This window comes from Vombatus ursinus, unplaced genomic scaffold (assembly GCF_900497805.2).
Source record: "Vombatus ursinus unplaced genomic scaffold, bare-nosed wombat genome assembly UNPS02014820.1, whole genome shotgun sequence".
NCBI classification, from domain to species: Eukaryota; Metazoa; Chordata; class Mammalia; order Diprotodontia; family Vombatidae; genus Vombatus; species Vombatus ursinus.
In genome coordinates this window covers 22,473,000-22,490,820 of record NW_020954598.1, presented here as the reverse complement: position 1 = coordinate 22,490,820, position 17,821 = coordinate 22,473,000, and the positions used below count along the sequence as shown (strand labels likewise).

Sequence of the window (17,821 nt, the reverse complement as noted above, 5' to 3'; positions counted from 1 at the left end):
TGTTTTTTTTTTTTTTTTTTTTTTTTGTCTCCCTGCTTCCAATCTGTCCGTTTTCCATTCTACCCTTAACAGAGCAGTCAAAATAATCTTCCTCGCCCTGTTCAAAAATCTTCAAGGACTCCCTATTGCCTTTGGAATAAAATTCAAACAGCCAGGCATTGAAGATCCTCTGCAATGTGGCAGCACCTTTCCAGCAGGTTCATCCTACTCCTTCCCCTTTGTGAACTCTAAATTCCAGCCAAAATGGACTATGAGCTAGTCCACAAACATGACCTCTTCACCTGCACTTTTGGGATTTTGCTGGGGCTAGAATACAATCCCTTCCCATCTCTACTTCAGACCTTGTCTTCCCTCAAGGGTCTACTCAAGTATTTCTCTGTCTCTGTCTCTGTCTCTTTCTCTCTCTCTCTCCATTTGTCTCTGTCTCTGGCTCTGTCTCTGTCTCACCCTTTCTCTATCTCTCCCTTTCCTTCTGTCTTTCTGTTTCTGTCTCTGTCTGTCTCTGACTCTCTCTCTCTCTCTCTCCCTCTCTTTCTTTGTCTCTCCCTCTCTCTACCTCTCCCTCTGTCTCAGTGAACACCTTTCCCAGCAAAGGAGACTGTGAAGAAACAATAAGATAAGTAGGAGGAGAACCAGGAAAGAGCAGTGTCACCAAAGTCCAAAGATGATACATCTAAAATTGGTGAACATTCAAAAGCCCAAAGTTGAGTCAAACGATTTTCGTCAGACCCATCTGAACTAATTAGCTGTCGGAGCAGCAATATTGCTGCTTACCCAGTGGGATTTGATGCCAGAAAGCTTTCATCATGATATGTGGTGTCTCTCATGGCCCAGCTTTCAGGAGCCAGGTTCCTCCATGGGTCCCTTGCACAGACTAAGTCCCAGTAGCCCCAGTGACTAGATAAGCCACTAAGATTGCAATTGTTAGGGCTTCCTAAATCTCACAGTCAGTGTAGGGGTTGCCTGAGGGCAGGAAATGTTCTTCCCTGTTCAGCACAGATTAGGGCCTCCTAAGGACTAGTCTTTATCTCCCCTCAGAGCAGGGACTCTCCAAAGGTAAGGGATGTGTCTTTCAGACTGTCAGACTCCAAGAACATAGGGCTATGTCTCCTCCACAGACCAAGGGGTTCATCTTCCCCTCAAACTAAGGGCTCCCTGAATGTGGCAGGCTGCCTCTTTTCTCAGAGGGGTGGCTCCATTAGGACAAGGTTTGTGTCTCCTCTTTTCTGGGGGTTTCATGAGGCTAGGACTATGTCTTCCCTAAAACAAAGGTCTCCCTGAGGCCAAGGGTAATGTATTCCATCAAAACGGGGAGCTTCCTGAGGGAAAGGATAGTGTCTCTGCCTCAGATTAGAGGGACCCCAAGGATATCCAGGATCAGACTTTGGGAAATGAGGGAGGCAGAGCCCCAGGAGGGAGTGAACCAGAAGAATCTTTCTCTACATTAGGCTTAGCAGGATTCACCTGTCACATTGTCTGCTGGACCTGCACCTCCTCAACTCTGGCCTCACACATGGCTGCCCCCAGGCACGGTGTGACGCTGCCAATCTCCTCCTACAGCTGCTCACTCTACAATAGATCCCAGCCTTGCCACCCACTAGTGAGAGAAAAAACAAGTTCTCTGCCTCATAGGCTACTCCTACAGTATCAGGGGTTGGGGGAATGAGCCAGAACTGGCTAGAGTCAGAACTAATCCTAGTCGCTAATTCTGCCACTGCTTTGCTGTGAGATCTTGGGTAAGTCACTTCCAGTCTCTGGGCCTCAGTTCCCAATTTATAAAATGAGATGAGATGATACCTTCTCATTTTCCTAATTTATAGAAGTTCTACCCAAAGGGGCCTTTGGAAATCATTTAGTTAGAGCTCCTCATTTTAGAAATGAGCAGATTGATGCCAAAGGAAAGGAAGAGACTTTTCCAAGGTCATGCAGCAAGCTAATGGCAAATTAGAGATTTGAATTATTCTCTGATTCTTTGGGGAAAGAACAGAACAAAGTTATTTCCCTCCTGGATCACCAGTCATGAGGAGTCCTTGTACAAAGAGCATTTCTGACATAATCATAGCATTTATAGCTTCCAAAAAATACTCAGAGATTATCTGGTCTAATGCCCTTATTCTAAATGTGAAGATGAAGAAACTGAGGCTGTAAAAGGTGATGTGGCTTGGCCAAGGTTACACAGGCATCCAGCAGCAGGGACAAGATTTGAACTTAGGTTCTTTGACTCAAAATTCAATTCTAGACAGCTCTAAGAAGGAGCCCCATCCCCCAGGGATCACTTAATTAATAGACACACCATTTGTCCTGTAGCAGAATTCCCAATGCCCCAGCAGCCCAGGCTGATGTTTCACAGACTTCCAGAGCTTCCCTTTTCTGCCTTCATGGGCCTAACAATGTTCCTTCATTCCTGACCGAGCTAAGTTTGAACCCAGTTCCCCAGAGTGTCTCTATCTTTTGCTGAGAATTGACCTGCCAGACATTTGTTTGTTTGTTGTTGGGTTTTTTTTTTTCATTTTTTTGGTTTTGTTTTGTTTTTGGTTATTTTTTGGTGAGGCAGTTGGGGTTAAGTGACTTGCCCAGAATCACACAGCTAGTGAATGTTATGTGTCTGAGGTCGTATTTGAACTCAGGTCCTCCTGACTCCAGGGCCAGTGCTCTATCCACTGCAGCACCTAGCTGCCCCCTTGCTGGACATTTATGAAGCAAGCTATGTAGGCAAATGGTTGCCTACACGATTCAACTGCCCATGGAAATACACCCTTTCTGCCCCCAGATGCCTCTTGCTGGTCCATGCCAGTTCTTTGTCAGGCAGTATGCTTTAGTGCAAAGAGAGCTAGATTTGAAATCAGAGGTCCTTGCTTCAGATCCTGGCCCTGCTTCTAACTCAGTGTGACCTTAGCAAATCACATTACCTTTCTGGGTCTCAATTTTCTCATCTATAAAATGACAGGCTCAGAGTGAATGATCTCTAAGATCTCTTCTATCTAAATTCTATGATCCAATGATATTCAAACCCAAAGAAATATAAAGTATAATCCACAGTCCTTCACTTCAAGAAGCTTGTCTCCCATTGGGGACATAAGAGTCATACACATGATCTTGGTTATGTAATAAAACAATCCAGAGTGTGATTTGAAATAATAAATGTTATAAGGTCTCAGAGAAGAAGGGATCAGCCTGAGCTAGGTCAGGAGTTGGTACTTGAGGTGGGTCTCAAAAATCTGGGAAGATTTGGAGAGGCAGAAGGGAAAGGAGGACATTCTATACCAAGGGTATAAAAGGGGGATAGTAGAGAGGCTGACCAGGCTAGAGCAGAGGGCACGATATATCCAACAAGATGGCAGATTAGTTGCCTTCTACAAAATTCTTTAACCCTTCGACTTCCCCATCCCAAAGGAATTATACATCAGATGTAGAAGAATTACAGCTAAATCCACAGGAGAAAATAGAACCCCTTGTCAAGGTTAAAACAACTTCTGAATTTATACTGGACAGCTGTGATACCGAGAGGTCACCCTCAGTGAACCAATAGCCTCCACACACCCTCAACAGCCAGCACAAATAGCAAACTCCCAGATGTCTTTACCTAGGGGCCTGGACCTGGTATAGGGATCCCCCACAGCTGCAGAAACTATGTCCTAACACCCCTGCTCCACCTCAGCAAGAATTAGCAGACACAAATTCTGACCAATCACTTAAAGGAAAGAAAGCGGAGAGAGGCAGAATAGGTGAGTGCATTAGGACTTACAAAACAGAAACCAGAAGCCCATCTGAGGCCAAGCCTGTCCCACCAGAAATGATGCAGCCCAATGATTTCTGCATCCCTCCAACTGAGGAGGCTGAAGCTACAACCCAGCCTCAGGGGTCTGCTCTCCAGCAAAGGAGAAAGGTGAAGAAAATGAGTAAAGGGGGAAAAGAAGAAAAAGGCTGGAAGCCCACAGACATCAAGAGAAAAGGCCTCAATAAAAGCCCAGCACAGGAACACATAAATCATCAGAGAAAGAAGAATGAGTAAAGCATCAAAGAGCAGCCAAAGCTCACTTAGCAAATATTGTAATATGAAGGAAAGTGAACCGATGAAAGACAAAATCCTATGGACTCCCCAGAGACTGTGGAACAGCAACACGAAACTCCAGAATGATTCAAAAGAGAAATGAAATTCAGAATAAAAGATATTAGGAGTGAATATTGATCAGAAATTGGAATTCTTAACAACGAAAATAGGGCTCTCAAAGAAGAAATTAAAAACACGGTGAACAGGGAAAAATAAAATTAATAATGGGCCATCTTTTAAATAATTTGAATAATATCAGCTAACATTTACATAGCACTCTAAGATTTGCAAAGTCCTTTCCATGTTTTATCTTGTTTGATCCTGACAATGCACCTGTGAGCTAGGTGCTATTGTTATTCTCATTTTTACAAATGAAGAGACTGAGGCTGAGAGTTTAAATGACTTATGCATAGCTAAGAGAGGACTTGAACCCCAACTTTTTCCTAAGTTTGGATCCAGTTTTATCCGCTATGCTTCCTACTTGACTCTAATTTGAAGTGAGAGAGAACACAAAAATACTAAAAGGGAGAAAAGGAGGATAGAAGAGAAGTAAACGGCAACCATAGTAAACAACAACAACAATATATGAATTATATTGAGGTTAAAGCAACTGACCTTGAAGATAGTATGAGCAGAAATGTGTTAAGGATCATAGGTCTCCTGGGAAGTATATGACAAAAAAATCTGACTAAAATAATGTAGGAAATAATACAAGAAAACTGTCCAGAATTTCTGAATAGATTAAATGGTGTATTGGAGAAGAGGGAGAAATAAGTTTAGGAAGGTAAGTTAGGAAGTTAGGAAGGTCCCTTGGTATCTAGAGCCAACCTGGGCCCTGCCTTGGACTATCATCTCCTTTCTCATTCCCAGATACCTAAATATCTGGAATCTAGCAAAGCCTATACCCTCTGCCTGTCCACCTCTCCCCTACATATTTATCTTCTGAAAATCCAAGCCCAGACTTTCCCCCTCCTCATCCTGGTTTACTTCCCAGACACCCTTCCTCTTCATTGTAGTGCTGGACTCCAGATCATGTCCACCTGAGCCACATTCTATTTTATACCTTCTCCTGAGCTGACAACCATTCACGCTTTCCAGGTCAACAACCAGATATCTGTTCATGAATAAAGTAGTTCTGATTTTAAAACAAAGAAAGGTAAGTTGGAACTACCTGCAAAGAGTAAATATCATTGAATCATTTATTTAAAGTTAGAAGGGACCAATTCTATGCTCTCCCCCACATCACAAATGAGGAAATTAGAGCCAGAGGTTATATGACTTGCTCAAAGTCACAGAGCCAGTAGGTAGCAGAGCTGAGACTTGAACCCACACCATCTTAATCTAAATCCAGCATGCTTTCCTCCATACCAGAGTTTGACCTTGAACCTGTAGGCATTGGATCTCATAGTCAGTGTTTGAGCTGGGGAGTAATGTGATAAAATCAGTATTCTAGGAAGATTAGTTTGCCGTGGTGTTCAGGATAGGTTGAAAGGGAAGGGAGTGTAGGCAGAAAGAACAGGTAGAAGGTGATGAAGTCCTAACAGAGTGTAATATAGGGTGAACCTGAAAGACATTCCTAAAGGAAAATCAATAGCACTTGGTGACAGATTAGAGATAGAAGAATGAAGGAGAGAAGTATCAAAGATGACTCAGAGGTTAATATACAAATCTCCCTGGGAGGGATAACACCTCTAGTCAATATCAGTAATTTACATCTTGGTATGAATGAGTTTTTGATATTCCAAAGAGAGTAGTTTTTATGGTGGAGGCAGAGGAAGTGTGGTCAAGAAACATGATTATTTTCTAAGGGTTTGAAGAAAAGGAGTTGCCAAAAGGGAGGATGAATATATTGTGGTGCTGATGACCAATTTTGCCTATTTCAAATTTTTGTCTGGAACCTGTGTTGCAGACTAGAGCTGGGGCACTGGGGGATTGGACTGATACCTCAAAAAAGTAATTTCCTCTCATTTCTATAGAAATGCAACCCCTCAAAAAAAAAAACAACTCCACACTGCTCCAGTGTGTGTTAATGTCAGCTGAAACTCACACCTAGAGGAGCTAAGTTCTTGATCCCACATTTTAAGAGGGACATTGACAAGCTGAAGAAGGCTTGAGTTGACACTGTACTAGGGATGTTTAATCTGGAGAAGAGACAACTCAGTGGGAACTTGATGATTGTGGAATAATTGGAGGACTGTCATGGAGATGAAATATTAGACTTGTTCTGTTTGGTCTAGATATAAAGCTAAAGGCAATGGGTAGAAATTGAAAAGATGCAAATTTAAATTTGAAAGAAGGAAAATTGCCTAATAATTAGTTATGCCCAAGGAGAATGGGCTACCTTAGGAGGTAGTGAGTTCCCCATCACTGGAGGTCTGCAAGCAGAGATTGGATGACTACTTGTCAGAATATTATAATGATATTTCTTCTTTAGGTCTATGTTGGACCAAATGGTCTCTGGAGTTTCTTTCAACTCTCAGATTGTGTGTTTCCTCAAGTCTCAGCATATACTCAAGTAATCTTGTCAATCTGGAGTGTGGATAATCCATTCCCATATTTCTTTCTTTCTCTCCTTTTCATTTATCTCTTTTTCTCTGTCTTTACTTTTCTCTTCAGGATGTCATTAATGGAAGGGATTTTCAAGATTATCTAATTTATTTTACAAATGAGGAAACTGAGACACAAAGAGGGAAAGATATCTGCCCAAGGTCACACAGCAAGCCAGCAGCTGAGTGAAGAATAAAATTCAGGTCTCCTGGCTCCTGGTGCACAGATCACTCCACAGCCTCCAAACACTTCCTCTCCTTTTATTATTTCCCCTTCATTTTGTCATCCCTCATTTACTGTCCTTTTCTTCAATCCCATTTCCCCTTTCTTTCTCTCCTTTCCTCTTTTATGTTTTGCTGGTGCGGTGGCTACAGAGCTGGAGTCAGGAGACATTGGCACAAATTCTACACTAGGCACTTTGGATATATAACCGTGAGTAAGTCAGTTCCCTCAAGCTTCAAGTCAAAATGCATTTATCACAAATCAGCAAGCATTTATTAAACACCTATTATTATTATATCAGATTGCACGCCATCTTGGGGAGGGAGGTGGGGAGGGAGAGGGAGAAGAATTTAAAACTCTAAAGCTTATGGAAGTGATTGTTGACGTTTCAAAATAAATTAATTTAAAAAAAGAGTTTGACTAGAAGGCAAAATATGTGGAGGAAAACAAAGAGCAATAAACTTAAATAAAGAGCAATAAACCTGAAAAAAAAAACACCTACTATTGACTAAATACTGGGGCAAAAATGGTTCCTGCCCTCAAGGGACTCAATCTAGTGTCCTCATCCTCCAGTGTCCTCAGTTTCCCCATCAATAAAATGGGGATGATAATGTAAAACTGGAATAATTCTATTCCTACCTTCCTCACAGAGTTGTTTTGAGGAAAACATTTTGCAAAACTTCAGGTGCTAGGTAAATATGAGTTGTTGTTGTTGTTACTATACCTGTCACTTGTTCTTCCCATAGTCTTCCCCCTCACTTCCTCTTTGGTCTTTTACTCACTGGCTCACCTGAACTGGCAACCTACTGCAAATTTGTTAGTGAGTTAATGACTTACCTCTCCCAGGTAACATATGCCCATTTTTAACATGCTCCTTCTCATGCCAGCACCTCTAGGTGGGAATTAGGTGGCTCTGGGAAGAGGGAAGGGGAGATATTAATGGTCAGCTGCTTATTCTGTCTATGATTAGAGCCAGGCCTGCCCATTCTCCCTCCCAAAGAGACAACCATCATGGATAGATTTTTTTTTTGAATGGCAACTTAACCACCCTCAGAAATGGGTTTGTTCAATGGGTGAAATACTTCTTGCATAGGGGGCTGGGCCTGAATACCTAAGCAGGAAGGGGACTAGACAGCTGGGTATTTGGCAAAGTTGCAACTCCATCCATGACAGATGTGCACCTAAGTGCACCTAATTATAGGGTGCAGTGTTGAGTGAGAGGCTGGAAAATTTTGGTTGACACTCCGTTAAAGGAAGACAAATAAGAATTGGAAGTAATTAAGAGTAAACAGATAATAATAGTTTACATATTTTAACTTCAGAGGCTTACACTTTCTATTGAGACTTCCCCAGCCTGAGTTCCTCACTGGATGATGTATGGGTCCTGTTTCCTTCCAGATATTAGTGTTTCATGGAGGAAAAATAATGCATTCCATGTTAATAGAAAAATAATAAGTGGTTTGTGCACATACTGAGGGCTCCAGCTCCAGCCCCTTCCAATCCAGAAGATGCATGGATTTAGAGATGCAGGAATACAGAGATGCAGAGCAGATGTGGTCCCAAAGTGTGCAAAGATGAAAAAAGGAGGTGGGGGAGTGGTTGCCAAGCACCAAACAGGAGGATACTTTTCTAGGAGGACTAAGACATCATTGGATGTGTGTGTGTGTGTGTGTTGTAGGGGATGGTTGTGTTTAGGGTGTGATGAATGGGGTCAGGTCCACCCTTGGGTAATTTCCTTAATCTCTCCCAAAAGTTTTCCCTTAAACCTTCAAATCTGGCTCCCCAGCCTGAGAGGAACCTCAGGAGGCCGAACCTCAATCCCCATGTTTTCCTTGAGTGCCCCTGGGTGCCCAGGTCTGTGTTTGGCTATGTTTTACTTCTTGAGGAAACATAGAAACCCATAATCCAATGCTTTTTTTATTACCTGGTTGTAGATGGGAGTCTCAGAAGGGTGGAGATAATTCTTAGAAAGAAAAAACCCATTCGACAGGGCAAGCCCATTGTTTTCTTTTTTCCTCAATAACCCTTTCATTATCTCCTCTTCTTCTCCCAAATATCGACCATACCACTTTAACCTGTAAAGTCCCATGAAATCAGATAGCCTGTGCTCCCCAGGAATTTCCCCATGCCATAGAGTTTTTTCCTTGCCCCATTCAAGCTTGCCCACCTTGAGGCCTTCGCCCTCTGGGAGGCAGTGGTATAACAGAAAGAACAGGGCTGTATTGAAAAGGACTGGGTTCAAATCCCTGTTCTGCTACATACTACCTATGCAGTCTTGAACCAACAATTCCCCTTTTCTCAGCTTCAGGTTCCCCATCCATAAAGTGAGGGGATTAGACTAGATCAGAGGTTCTTAACTTTTAATTTGTTTGTTTCATGGACCCCTTTGGCAGTCTTATGAAGCCTGTGGATCCCTTCTTAGAATGTTTCTAAAAAAATAAAACACATAGGACCACAAAGGAAACCAACTATATTGAGATTTGGCTTTGGAAGGAATTACATGGGCCCTAGGTTAACAACCTCTAAAGTCCTCTCCCTTGCTAGATCTTAGGATGCTACCGTGTGACTAAGCTTATTTTCTAGTGGCAGCTAACTAATTCAAGAAACTAATTAGTCTTAATGTGCTCTGGAGTGATGATGGATGGGCTTAATCACTCCCCTTCCCATGTCAGGAGGGCATTTTAACAGAGACTTTAGCCCACAATAATAACTCTACTAGTGGAACTTCAGGCATCACGGCAGACTAACTGGGGAGAGATTTGGGGGAAGAGGGCTCCGTTACCATACCAGATGGGTGGATGCCTATTGAGAATTGGACTTATAGTAGAGACCTTGTTTTAAGTCCTAGTATAGTTACTTACTTCCTGGGTGCCCACTGCAACTAATGCCTCTTTTCTGAGCCTCAGTTTCCTCATTTATAAAATAGGAGGATGTAACCAAAGGAGCATTGGGCCCAGGAAGGCCCCAGTCTGCATCCTGCTTTGGATACTTACTAGCTCTGTGATCCTAGGCAAGATACTTAATCTCTCTTGTCCTCAGTTTCTACTGAGTGAAATTAGTAGAATATATGGCCATCAAGGAACCTTCCAGGTCTAAAGCTACAATCCCTTATTCCTATAACTTTGTAATCTATGACCAGTTTTGAGCATCAAACTTCTGTCAGAGGATGGGTGAGATCAGCTATGAGCCCAGGGCCTAAAGGAACAGGAGTTGCCCCAGGAGATCATGGTCCTCCACCCATCAGAAGCTGGGGTGGCTGGTGGGATGCTTTGAGCTACAGTCTCCAGGATGCACCTGTCAGCTGCCACCACTGGCAGGCTCAGCCCTGGCTTCTTGGGGACATTGATGCTTGGAGAGATGTATTCTTTATTGTAGGACTTTGCCTGTCTGAGTGAATGAGCGTAGCTGGCTTTACTAAACAGGTGGTGGGCTTTTCTTTTATCTATCTCGAAGGCAATAATATGACTAATATCCTTCGTCTGAGAGTTTTATAGCATCCTTCATGCAATAATTAACCCAAGTTCAATTTAGTGCTAGTTACTATGATAAATGAAGCAAGCTGGGATTTAACCCTTTCCAGGGACACAGGCTGTTCATCCGTTGACAGACCCATAGAATTTCAGAGCTGGCCGAAGGAGGCAGAGTGGAGCCCTGAAGAGAGGGTTGGTTTTGAAGTTAGAAGACTAGGTTGACATCCCAGGTCCACTAGTCTGTAACTGTGGGACCTTGGGCAAGTCATAACCTAAGTGGGCCTCAGTTTCCTTATCTGCAAGATAAAGGAGCTGAATTAGATGATCTGTAAGGTCTCTCCCGGCTTTAAATCTCATGAGCCAAGAACATCTAAGAGCTGGCAGACACCTTTGAGGTCATCTAGGCTTCTCAAACTTTTTCCACTCATCACCCCTTCAGGGCTTCTTAAATTGTGGGCCACACCCCCATATGGGTCCAGTCCAGTCCTATATCTGTCCAGAGGGCGTCAGTAACTTGCCACTCACCCAGGTTTGCAACCTCAGAACCATCTTCAGCCTTGTCCTCACACCCTATATCTAATCAATTACTGAGGCTTCTCAATTCTACCTCTACAAGATCTTCATATTTATACCCTTATCTCCACTCACATGGCTAAGGTCTATATCACCCACCATCTAACCTACTAGATCCAATGTGCTAAATGGAACTCTTAGCCCTGGCACTTCATAAATGCTTATTCCATCCTTCCCCATTGAAATGGCCTCCTAGTTGGTTTCCCTGTCTCCACTCTCTCCCCTGTCCTTTTCCTCCTTGCAGCTGCCAGGTTGATGTATTTAAAGCATGTTACTCTACTCCTATCCCTGTCAAGAATCATTAGTGGCTCCCTATTGCCTCTAGCATTTAAAGCCCTTCATAATTTAGCTCCTATTTATTTCTCTAGACTGATTTAACTCCCTCACACACTTCACACACCTAACTAATTGCCCTGTTTCATGTTCCCTGAGAACAACCTTCTTCTCCTTCCTCCAAAGCCTTTGCATACCCTGTCCCCCAAGCTTTGAATGCCTTGCCTCCTCACCTCTTCCCCAGGCTCAGAATGCTCTGTCTCCTCATCTCCACCTTCTGCAATCCCCAGCTCCCTCTAAGGCTCAGCTTAAGTGCTACCTCCTACAGGAAGCCTTTTCAGAGGCCCCCAGTACTTACTGTGCCCTCCCCCTGAAATTACACTATATTCATTTTGTATTTACTCATCTGTGTAAAAACAAGAATAAAGTTCCTTCAAGTAGCATGCAATTTCCTTGAAAGTAAGGACTATTTCATTTGGATCTTTCTATTCCCAGAACCCAGCACAGCGGGTATATAGAATATAGTTGGTTCAATTCATTGCCTTCATATTATAATAGGGAAACTGAGGTCTAGAGAAAGAAAAATTGCTTTCCTGATGTCACAGAGTGAATCACTTGCAAAGCTAGGTATATTGCTCAGGTCTTATGATTCCTGGCCTGGCACCCCTGTTGGGAGTCCTTTGTTTTATTAGCATTGAGAAGACTGAGTTTACCGTAATTCACTGGTTAGAGAGCCCAGGAGTATGAGCCTTGTCTCCCCCTACCCCACTCCGACACCCCATCAAAGATCAAGATGGTATTATAGCATTTGAGATGGAGCAACAAGCCCTGGGCCATGCATTGGGCCAAGGTGATCCCACCTTAAGGGACCTGACAGGATAGTTAAGGAGATAAGACACATAGTTGGAAACAACAGTGAACAATGCAGGACAGAACATAGTTAGGTGCTCAATTGTGTGGCGCTGATAAGTAAGAGTTTGGAGAAAGAGAGAATGTAGTAGGCTGGGGTAGAAGCTAAAAGCTTCATGGGAGAGGTGGGGCCTTGGCTGGATTTTTAAGGCATTTGGGTTTAGAGGAAAGAGTGCTGGCCTTAGGATTTTAGGATCACAGCTTGAGCTGGAAGGGAACAGGTAAAGATCATCTCGTTCCATTTTACAGATAACAAAACCAAGACCCCTAAGAAGGAAAGTGATTTCATTAGATATAGGGTTGGAAGGGACTTTGTTGTTGTTCAGCTGTTTCAGTCATGTCTGACTCTTTGTGACTCCATTTAGGGTTTTCTTGGCAAAGATACTGGAGTGGCTTGCCATTTCCTTCTCCAGCTCATTTTTACAGATGAGGAAACTGAAGCAAACAGGGTGAAGTGACATGCCTAGGGTCACACAGTTGGTAAGCTTCTGAGGCCAGATTCGAACTCAGGAAGATGAGCATTCCTGATTCAATCCACCACATCACCAAGATGTGCTCTGGGGACTTTAGAAATTATCTAATCCAAGTATCCAAGTCCCATACTTTACAGATGTGGAATCAGAGACATAGAAAAGTTAAGAGGGTACCCAAGGTCACATGGATATGAGAATTGAAACTAGGTCTCTTGACTCTAAATCTAATGTGTTTTTCACAGGACCTTGCAATGGAAACGCCGAACTTGGAATCACAAGACCCGAGTCAAAGTCCACGCCATGCTCCTTACTCCCTATGTGATGTCGGACAAGCCACTCACCTTCCTTTGACATCAGCTCCCTCTTCTATGAAGTGCAGATGTTGGACTCAATGACTCTCGTGTCTCTTCCGGCTATAAATTTATGAAATTATATTTGATCGTCAGGCAGCTAGGTGGTAGAGTGCTGGGCCTGGAGTCAGGAAGATGAATTGTCCTGAGTTCGAATCTGACCTCAGACACTTACTAGCTGTGTGACGCTGGGCAAGTCACTTCACCCTGTTTGCCTCAGTTTCCTCATCTGTAAAATGAGCTGGAGAAGGAAATGGCAAACCATTCCAGGATCTCTGCCAAGAAAACCCCAAATGGGGTCACAGAGAGTTGGACGTGACTGAACAACAAATTTGATCATATATATAGCAGGTGGTTAATAAATGTCCATTGCCCTTGACTTTCTACCATTGCTTCCTGACTCTCAAATTAATATAATGGGCCATTGGAGCTAGGGTATTACTAAACTCCTTCAGATCACAAGATTTAGACCTGGGAGGTAATTTAGAGATTATCTAATCTACCCCAATCTCATTTTACAAAAGAGAAAACTAAGGCCCAGAGATTTTAAAGGACTTTCCCAAAGGTCTCACAGGTAATAAGTGACAAATTTGCCAAAGCAAAATCAGCAAGTACCAGACCTAGGACTTTCCCTCTGTTGTCATGTCCTTTGACTCCAAAGTTCAAAGACCTGAATTCAAATTCTAATTGGGTTATTACTGGCTATGTGACCTTGGATAAGTCACTTGACCTCTTGGGCCTCTGATTCCTCCTTTGTTAATTGAACTACATGAGCTACATGAACTACATGAGCTCTGAAGTCCCTGTCAGCTTGAACAATATCTGATTCAAAGGACAGGTAAGATTTATATGGGCCAGGAAGACGGTGAGGGTATTGGGAAGGGGGGGAACTGAGAAAGATTTTTCATTTCAGGTGGGGGATTTGTTGTTCTTCAGTCATTTCAGTTGTGTCCAACTCTTTGCCATTTCATTCTCCAGCTCATTTTACAGGTGAAGAAACTGAGGCAAACAGGTTAAGTGACTTACCTAGGGTCACACAACTAGTAAGTGTCTGAGGCTGGATTTGAACTCAGGAAGATGAGTCTTCCTGACTCCAGGCCTGATGCTCTATGCACTAAAGTGCCACCTAGCTACTCCCTGGTGGGGGACACAAGACAAGTAAAGATACAGAGGTCGACTTGGTATGATAATACTAGAAAGGTAGGAACTATTATTACACTCATTTTGCCGATGAGCAAACTGAGGCTTAGAGAGGTTTAGTAATTTACCCAGGGTCACATGGGTGATAATGATAATAGCTAGCATTTATATTAAGCTTTAAGATTTACAAAGCGCTTTACGTAAGTCTGTTAGTATTCGATCCTTACAACAAGTCTATGAGGTAGGTGCTGTTATTGGCCCCATTTTGCAGATAAGAAAGCTGAGGCACAGACAGGTTAAGTGCTTTGCCCACACAGCTAGTAAGTGTCTGAGTTAAGATGTGAACTTAGGTATTCCCAACTCTTCTTTATTACTCCACTTAGTTGACTCAAATACAGATGTGGAATGGGGAATTTCTTTTCTTTAAAAAAAGATCATATACTTATCCCAAGAGTAAAAGGGAGGGATGAGATGATGTCTTGGGGTCCCTTTCAGCCCGAGGACTCTATGAAGAGTGTAGCCCCAGAGAAGAGACTGGGCAAGGTTCTCTTTGGAAGTATGAAGAGGAATAAAATGACCTCAGAGATGGATGTTCTCTGGGTAGAGAAGTCTGTGGTTCCAAGAATTGCAATTGACTCACTCTTAGAAGAAAAAAAAAGAATGTAAAAAGCAATTGATTTGCTCCTTGGTCATTTACATGTAAGTGCAGCATCATCCACCCTGCCTATTGTGCCCGCCCATTCCGTAGAACAGTTCTGACTTGTCAGAAATGAAGGCTGACAAAGCATTTGTCCACTGACAAACCCTTTCCTCTCCGGGCAGCTTAGGGGACTAGATTCTCCTTAGAATCTGTGACTCCCCAGGGCCCTTCTTTTTTTTTTCCTCTGGTTTTCCAATAGAAACTCACAGAGAAGTCATAGTCCGGAGGGCTTCTCTTCCTCTATGGCCACCCCTGCCCTATTATGCCCAGTCTATTATTACCCTACAACACGTTGAGGTCAGGAACCATGTCTTCTCTTTATTCTGTTTCAAGAACTTGATAGACACTCTAAGGGTCTATATGCCAGCCTTGCTGACTGACTGTTCAGAACTTAGGAGCTCTCCATTAAATCATCTTCTGTCATTTAGAGCAGGGGTCTTTAATCTGGGGAAAGGGTTTGTCAGTGGACAAATGCTTTGTCAGCCTTCATTTCTCACAAATCAGAGCTGTTCTAGGGAATGGGCGGGCACCACAGGCAGGGTAGATGATTTTAGGAGGTCTGGGAACTCAGACGGGAAAAAGTTGCATCTTTACTTCCACTAACGTGTAATTGAAATTTAGCATTTCTTCAACTAAGAACTATAAAGATATATTATCCTAAGAAGAGTTCTATAGGTCTTACCAGATTTCAGAGGAGTCCATGACACAAAAATATTAGGAATCTTTGATTTAAAGAGTCTCTAAAAATCTCTCCTCCTCCAGAAAGCCCTGGAATCATAAAATCACAGAATGTCAGAGCTGAAAGGGACCTTAGGGGTTATGTAATTCAGAGATATTAAGCAGGAGCCTTCTCCATTCCTTGGAAAATATTTAACAAAGTAAATAAACATATGAAAGAGCATAGATAGTGTTAATATGTGGTTTTCTACATCAATATGTGGCCCACAGGGATTCTTATATACCATTTAACGGCCCCATTTCTATTTGAGTTTGACACCCCTGATTGTATTCCACCTTCCTTGCCCCCTATGGAGGCATTCTCTACCTTTTAAAAAAAGTGAAATTAAAATTTTCAATTATTAAGCAGGTATTTTCTTGCCCAAGTCCCCTTTCCCCCATTGAAAAGAAAAATAGAACTCTTGTTGTGAATGTGCATAGTCAAGCAAAACAATTCCATTGTCCATGTCTAAAAATGTGTATCTCATTCTGAATCTTGATTCTGTTCCTCCTCTGTCAGTAGGTGGGTAGCAGAGATCTTTATCAGTTCTCTAGAACTGTAGTAGGTCATTGCATTGATTGGAGTTCCTAAGTCTTTCAAAGTTGTTTGTTTTTACCATATTGTTTCTATTGTATAAATTGTTCTTCTGGTTCTGCTCACTTCACTCTGTGTCATTTCATACAAGTCTTCTCAGGTTTCTCTGAAGCCATCCCTTTCATATTTTCTTATAGCATAATAGTATCTATCATATTCACATCCAAAATTTTGTTCACCTATTGATGGGCACCCCTTTAGTTTCAGGAGTCCTCAGTATAGTCCCCATGAGTCTGAAGGTCATTTTCTTTGATGCAGAAGACAAAAGACAATTTTTCTGGTTAGCAGCAGTTTTCTTAGAATGCCAAGCTAGAAGGGACCTCAGAAATCATTTAGCATACCACCTTCATTTTACTGATCAAGAAAATGACATCTAGAGAGAGAAGAAAGGACTTGCTCAAGGTCACACAGCTAGTAAATAGCAGAGCTGGAAATAAAACCTAGATTTTCCAAATCTTCAGAGTCTTCCAAGTCTATTGTGCTTTCCAGATCATCATGCACCCTCTAAGCCCTTTGTTTGTAGATAAGCAAACTGAATCCCGTATTAAGGGATAACCTAGGGTCATGTAGTGAATCTGAGGCAGAGCTAAGACCAGAACCCACCTCTCCTGGCTCCTACTTCAGGGTTTCACTGTGCCATCCTACCTCTTAGGACTCATCCCATTGTGCTAAAATTTCCACTGTGCCAGCCAGCCTACCTCTTAGGACTCATCCCATTGTGCAAAAATTCATAAGACAAACCCATTCCTAAAGCTGTTGTGGTTAGAAGAGAAGGGGGTTCAGCAGAAGTCCATTATGGTGTGTGAACCAAGGAGTCCTGATGCCTGCCCAGTGCTCTCTCTATGGCCCCTCACTCCCCTTGCCTTAATCTTCCTTAAAAGAAAGAGAGATTCCCCTCTAAAGAACATTAGCAACCCAGTTCAACTCCCCAAATAAATAAAGCACAGCCCCTGTGTGAGCTGCTGACCAGCGCTGACAGCCTGTCTTTAATTCACTCGGAGATTTGGGGTTTTTTCCCCTCCAGGTAGAAGTGATAAGTGTCAATGCCAGCTCTTTCTCTAACTCAGAATCTAACTGCTCTCCAGAACTTCAATCAGCCACCTAATGCTTACCAGCCCAGGAATGTAGCCTCAGCTGCAGCTGAGAAAACTCCCATGCAATTATAGCCTCTCATGACTTCTCGTCTTCCAGCGACTGCTAAAGATGTGTGTGGGGGTAGGGTCCCTACCCACTGGGAACTCAGAGCCCAAGCCAATTTGACTGAGAGGATAGGCAGAAACAATTCTTTCATTTTTAGGGATCCCATCAGGATTTTGTCATTCATTCATTCAATACACATTTATAAAGTGCCTACTTTATGTACCCATGTGCTAAGTGCTAGGGCTTACAAAGAGGCAAAAGAAAGTTCATTTACTGATTTAACAAATGTTATTTTATTATGCCCAAAGGGCTATAAAAATGTGCATACCCTTTGACCCAGCAATAACACTTCTGGGGCTTTATCCCAAAGAGATCATACAAATGGGAAAAAGACCCACACATACAAAAATATTTATAGTAGCTTCTTTTGTGATGGCAAAGAATTGGAAATTGAGAGGATACCCATCAATTGAGGAATGGCTGAACAAGTTGCTGTACATGAATATAATGGAATACCATTGTGCTATAAGAAATGATGAACAGGTGGATTTCAGAAAAACCTAGAAAGACTTGCATGGTCTGATGCAGAGTGAAGTGAGTAGAACCAGTAGAACGTTGTACACAGTGACAGCCACGTTGTGCGATGACTAATATTGATAGA

The 17,821-nt window shown here is 42.6% G+C and overlaps 1 protein-coding gene across 7 annotated transcripts in view; it reads right to left on the bottom strand.

The window, feature by feature from the left end:
* The window catches only part of CACNA2D2 (calcium voltage-gated channel auxiliary subunit alpha2delta 2), a 447,618-nt gene that overhangs the window by 427,471 nt on the left and 2,326 nt on the right, over nt 1-17,821 (bottom strand). Inside the window, exons 1-3 of one of the 7 annotated variants that reach the window (XM_027837174.1) lie at nt 15,391-15,478; nt 12,860-12,931; nt 7,658-7,733 (exon numbers count right to left, since the gene is read on the bottom strand). The exons of 1 other annotated variant lie outside the window; for it this stretch is intronic. Coding sequence is in view for 1 of the 6 variants with exons in the window: in XM_027837171.1 (XP_027692972.1) it covers nt 15,391-15,410 (20 nt within the window). In the remaining 5 variants the exon portion in view is untranslated. Of the gene's footprint in view, nt 1-7,657; nt 7,734-12,859; nt 12,990-15,390; nt 15,479-17,821 lie in introns of those variants that run through there. 5 more of the 7 variants (XM_027837175.1, XM_027837176.1, XM_027837177.1 and 2 more) reach the window with 5 other exon arrangements.